This window comes from Wasmannia auropunctata, unplaced genomic scaffold, assembly GCF_000956235.1.
Source record: "Wasmannia auropunctata unplaced genomic scaffold, wasmannia.A_1.0 LD336088.1, whole genome shotgun sequence".
In the NCBI taxonomy this organism is placed as follows: Eukaryota; Metazoa; Arthropoda; class Insecta; order Hymenoptera; family Formicidae; genus Wasmannia; species Wasmannia auropunctata.
Window position 1 is genome coordinate 3,982,625 of NW_012026802.1, and position 6,172 is coordinate 3,988,796.

At 48.1% G+C, this 6,172-nt stretch overlaps 1 protein-coding gene across 1 annotated transcript; it reads right to left on the reverse strand.

The window, feature by feature from the left end:
- Positions 1-751: 751 nt before the first annotated feature.
- LOC105448379 lies at positions 752-1,570 on the reverse strand. The gene has a single exon (XM_011686900.1). The coding sequence runs from the start codon at positions 1,568-1,570 to the stop codon at positions 752-754; it is 819 nt and encodes a 272-aa protein (XP_011685202.1).
- Positions 1,571-6,172: the final 4,602 nt, after the last annotated feature.

Genomic DNA, 6,172 nt, shown 5'->3' on the forward strand with positions numbered 1-6,172 from the left:
ATTAATCTTGAGGCATTAAATCCAGCTCTGGCTTTTAGCCCTCTATTTTATTCTTATTTTGTTATTTTATTGAGCCTATAATTATTAGCTTTTCTAAAAAATACTTAACATAATTATTAATCGAGTCGCGCGGCAATCACATCGCGGCGCGGTGACTTGAAATTGCTGAAAGCCTGAAAAGCATACATGTAGCGCTATAGCGTGCAATAGAAGAGGACAACAGATCTGTCCTTTTCTACCGCTCGAGGCTGGCCGAGCAACGCGTCGTTCGTGACGTGGTGTCACGTGACGGCTCACGGCAGTGGCGTAGCCGCCGCCGCGCGTTACCAGCCTATCCCCTCCACATGGTCGTATTTGTCGTAAATGCCGGCCACGCGGAATCTCTGGCTCCGACGCGTCCGCGCGCCACACGATGCGCTGTAAGTCCGCGTCCTCCGGATGGATGCGGATCTGCCAAAACATTTTGACAATGTCGGCCATGAACCCGATTCGGAAGAGATGCCACCTAGTCAAGATCAGCCATAGGTCGGCCTGCAGTTTCGGGCCCGGGAGCAAGCAGTCATTCAGGGAACAACCTGAAGAGGTGCGGAATGACGCGTTGAAGACAACTCGGATTTTGCCTGAGTCATCCCCCGACTTGAAGACGCTATGATTCGGCAAATAGCACGAATCTCGCGGGACGGAATCTTTAGGGCCCACCGGATCCATGTGGTCGAGGGCCAGATACTCCACCATGAAAGCATTGTAGCGCCTACGTAGCTCCGGCTGTTTCTCGAGACGGCGTTCTGAACTCTGCAACATAGTTTTGCTCTGCAACAAGAGCAGCTCTTCGCGAAGCGCCAAAGGAGGCGTCTTCTCCTTGTTTCCGCGGGAGACGGACAACATATCGACCCGAGTTGTCTCGCGAGTGCGTGTCCCGGAAATGTTCCTCCACCCAGGCTTCGTCAGAGGACAGGACCCGCGGGAGATGGACCTCCTCCATCTCCCAAAAACGTTGAATGGCATCCGAGAGCCCCTCCCCCGCTTGCATGTGGTGCACTGCGATGCGATAAGAAGTGGTCGCGTCGCCATCCGAAGCAAGAGCTCCCGTCAGCACGCAACCAAAGGCAGTGAGCTGGGCCGTAGGTGAGCCAGCAGGCCCTCGGCATATCGCAGGTTCCAGTGCCCGGCCATAGACATCCGCACTCAGAATAACGTCGACCTTGGCCGGGACGTCGAATTGCTCGTCGGCCAGTTGCAGCCCTTTAAGGTGCGGCCACCCCGACGATGTCACGCTCCGCGCTGGTAGCATGTTGGTCAGGTTCCGAAGCACAAGAGCCTCGGTCTCAAGTCGGAAGGCCGAATTGATCGGGGAGCAGACTGTCACTCTGACTGAAGTCGTAGCGGTCCCCGTCTTTGTGCCCTGTAAACCTGCAACGGAGACGTCTACGCGTTTGCGCCTTGCGCGCAGTTCCTGAGCCGCCCGCTCCGTCACGAAGGTGGCCTCGGACTCGGAATCCAGTAGGGCCCTTACTCGAATCGAATGCCCTGACTCGCTTTGGAGGATCACCTGAGCCGTTGCGAGTAGCATGGTACTCCTCGGGCTCGCGACGAGCGATGAGACATTCGCAAAGCTCTGGCACTAGTGGAGGGCGTGGCTTCCATCTCCGCCGCAACGCTCGGAGTTGTCGCGGTCTGGGGCTTGAGTCCGTGGAGAACGGAGTGATGCTTGCCACCGCACACCAAGCAGCGGCCAGACCCCGGGCATACATCTGTTTGATGCCCGGAGCGTAGACAATTATGGCATACGCCCAGCCTCTTTGCCTATTCGCCTCTTTGCGCGACAGACAAGGCCTTGAACTTACCGCAGTACGAGAGAGGGTGAGTTTCCTGGCAGAGAAGGCACTTTCCCGTTGACCTTGACTTCGCTGTAGAGGCTGTATTGGCTGATACGCGAGAACTTTTAGCGGGCCTGGAAGTTGCGGGCGCAGGCGCGACGCGCGAAAGTGCCGCCTCTGGAGTAGCCGCCTCCAAGGCCCGGATGCGGTTCTCCAAGAAGTCTCGCAGCTGTTTTAACGTCGGATACGCACGCGGATCCGTCAGCGACGTTTCCCACAGCAGCCTTGTCTACGCGTCCAGCTTGCTGGCTAGCAGGTGCACCAACCAGTCGTCCCAATGGTTGACCGGACGCTCAAGCGATGTGAATGCTCGCACAGCTTGCGTCGCCACGCCTAACAAGCGTTTAATCTCAGTCGGCGACGACTTTGTAGCACTCGGACACGACAAGAGGTTGCGCATATGCACGAAAAGCAGGATGCGGCCGTTATCGTACCGAGCCATTAGGTCGGTGCACGCACCCTCGTATTCGGCATCGGTCAGTGGAGCGTTCGCGATGACGTCCGCAGCCTCTCCGGAGAGGCAGCTCTTTAGATATTACAGCTTTTGAACCGGCGGTATGGATGGTACATCGTGTACTAGCGAGCGAAAAAGATCGCGAAAGCTCTCCCACGTGAGATGATCGCCCGAAAACTTAGGTAAGTTCATCTTCGGTAGCTGCATCTGCTTAATGAGCGGTGTCGTGGACGCTTCCGCTGGTTCGACTTTCGCAACCTTAGGCGCCAGGTTGGACATCGCGGTAAGAAATTTAGCACGGTTAGAGAGATAGCTCTCTTCCGTGTTCGAAAAGACATCATCCTTATAATAATTTGTTTTCTCGATTTCCTCGAACGCAACCAGTTGGAAATTTTGCTCTTGGAATCGACTCCAGTATTCGTCCATACGCTCCAACCGTATCTTAAGCTCGAACTCGGTGATCTTCGCTTGCCCTAGTTTTAGCGTGCTTGTCCACGCGCGGTCTATGTATCCGACCAGGGCGGACTGTTGCCGAATTAGTTCCTTTATTTGCTTGAGGGGGTCCTCGTGATCGTTCGATGACACACCCATTTTTCGCTAAGTCGGCGACAAAAGAAAATAAGATCGTTCAAATTCGCGTCGGTTACCCGAATCGTGCAAGTCGAAGCACAGGTCGCGCGCGTGCACCGCGCATGAACGCGCGAAATGCGGATCACGTGATCGGCGCGTGGACCGAAGAGTCGACCTTCGCGCGCGCGCGCTCCCGGTATTCGAAGAGGGACGAAGAGCCCAATGCACCTTCTTTTTATTAATTAGTGCAATTTTCGATCTCTCAAGCAGGGCCGGAGAGCTCCCAAGCACACCGCACTGCACTCATGTTCCGATCCAGGAGCGCGCAAAGCTCGAACACGCATGCGCGCGCACCGGAAGCAACGCTCTCGTGCTCACCACGTGGTGAGAGGCAAAAGAAAATTGCGTTTAAAAAAAAGCGCGTAAAATTCGCGCAAGGCTCGAATCCTCACAAGATTCACTCGCGTATCCGGCTCGAAGGACCAAATGTTCGCTTATCGGCTCGCCCGCACCAAAAATGTGGGTTGGAGTCCCTCAACGTAAGCAGAATGATCGGGAATAAAGGATCGGAGTAGCGGTCACAGGCGCGAAACAACTCAAAAAGTGCTCGATTTTTAGCGTATATTTTAATATCACAATGTCACTAACATAATATTAGCATGGCGTATGCAAAGCTGCATACGCCGTACAACTAGATAACTACGCGTACTCGCGAAAGAAAAGGCCGCGAACAGGAATCGCGGGCGAAGGCGTGGGACCTGTTCAAGCGCACAGATCCACGGTTCTCGCAAGACAGACACCTCATCATTACGTCGCGATTTTTTAGGGATTTCTCTCTCCCATCCCTCTCCCCCGGCACCCCGCTCAGCTACTCAATCCGCTTAGCGTGGTGTCGGGCCCGGGAGAGATGTCGCCCGTCGAGCGCTCGCGTCAGGGCCGTAAACGCAGTTGCGAACAACAACAATATGGATTAGAATATAATGATTTCAGATTGGAAATAATCCGCAAAAGTAATATTAAAACCAATTATAATTCGTTCGGAATTAAAACCGATTACTTTTTAATCCCGGCGCGGATTGAACCGATTAAAACCGATTAAAATCGATTAAAACGGATTACGTTTTAATCGGTTTTAATCAAACATTTTCAGCAGGGAGGCTTTAATGTACTTTTGTATGATTAAACGCTTATTATCATACGGCTTTTTTAGTATTTGTCATGCTTCTTTATAATTTTCTGACGAGATTTTGAGCGATTGAATTATCTCCGCGGCTTCTTCTTTCAGAGACGATTTTTAGTAATGAAATTTTTGAATTTTCGTGATGGAAGTATCGCGATGAATGAGCGATTGAAATGTATCGTGGAACGAACACCATTCCTCGTAAGCTCCCGAAAAGGATGGCAAATCGGTTTTAGGAAGTCTTGGGTAGCCGCCTGATTCCGATTGACTGAATGCGTTTCGCTCTCCGGAATATTAATTGCACCACAAGCTAGAATCAAATCTTGAAATTTGGTAATAACATCGTAATACGACTCTTCAAATTCCTTTCTCTCAAATTCATGCATATCTGATATCTCTACGGAATTCTGTAATTACTCGATTTCCGCTTGGACTTCGTCAAATTGTGACCATGCCTTCGATCTTCGATTTACGCTCTAACAATTGTGCTACTGACATATCGCGAACAGCAGTCGATGTGATTGTGTTGAGGGCTCTTGTACAGTCAACAGCAATGAATCGCTGAGTCACATAGACCGGTGAACTTACCGACTTACTGATTAGTCAGATACGCGTGCCTAACAAGTCAAACACGTCGGTAAGTTCACCAGCTATGTAACTCAGCGATTCATTGCTGTTGACTGTACATTGCCTTTATTGGCCCCTACGAATCTTTAACTTTTTTATTTCATCGTCGTGACTCATTTTGACGGATATCGATAAAATGCAAATACGAATGAGTAATGCGGAGATGAATAAAAACGAGCAATTCTAGAGACTTACCAAAAGCTGCTGTGTCGATGTATCGACCGATTAGACTTATGGTCCTTGTCCTCGTAATGGCGTCGTGCTCATAATGGCGTGCCTTTGAATGTAACGGTTCCTTCACTTGGGAAGAATTTCGACTTTCCGCCAATTACCTTGAATATGTCTTGCTGCCCGACGATTTTATGTACGCCGGTCTCAGACTAGCCTGTTTTGTTTTGCACAGGCTGATCACTTATGCACGAGAAAGTCTCGAAACTTTCGCACGCACAATCGAATATTCTCGAAACGTGGCGATGTACGTATCACTGTGGACTCTTTGTTTCACGAAATCCACAAGCTCGCCGTATCCGGCTCGAAGGACCAATGTTGGGTGTACAATCGTGGACACATCGGTTGCGGCACATTCTTTTTTATAGATTTCAAATCACACTAATATTTTGCAAATGCGGACCACGATTGGTGTTATACTGGCTCTAGACTAAAGATAGTAACATCGTGGTTCGCATTTGCAACATATTAGTTATCTATAAAGTATATATTATGTATATTAAATATATATTAGAAACCTATAAAAAAAGTGTCGCAACCGTTGTGTCCACGACTGTACACGAGGAAAATAACAACTCGTGGCGTCTGTTCCCTGTGACAAAGATGACTAGTTTATTGTAAGTCGAAAAGTGAGAACTGCATTGCACGCAGCCTCGTACAAACGTATCACAATCTTCTTCACTCAACCACCATCATCGATAGACTGACTAAAATTATAAGAGGGCAGGGTTGCCAGGTTTTAGAAGCACTAGTCCGCCAACTTTGAACGCCTAATGCGCCACCATGCGCCAAATTCAAGAAATATTCCAACTAAGGCATAAAAGTGATAAAAACGCTTTTGCAATAAACATTTTTATTGGCAATTTTTACAAATTATACAGATACAATTCTTTAAAGAAAATGAATTCTTTATAGAGACTAATATCATTTAATTGCAAAGTACCCAATATAAGCAAAAAATAATTTGTAAAAAGAACTTAACTAAATTACAAAATAGAATTGCACAAACATATTTAGATATAAGTATTACTAATATCTATTAAAATATATAAATAAACAGTCTTTTAATATATTCTTTTAATAATTATGTTTAAATTGTACTTCAATAAACTTTTTGATATTTCAAACATTTATAAAAGACAATCAATTTCAATACAAACATCAGTATCATTCAAATTATTCACAGCCTCTATAATATCAAAATCATTATTTTGTTCATTTTCTAGATCGGAAGAG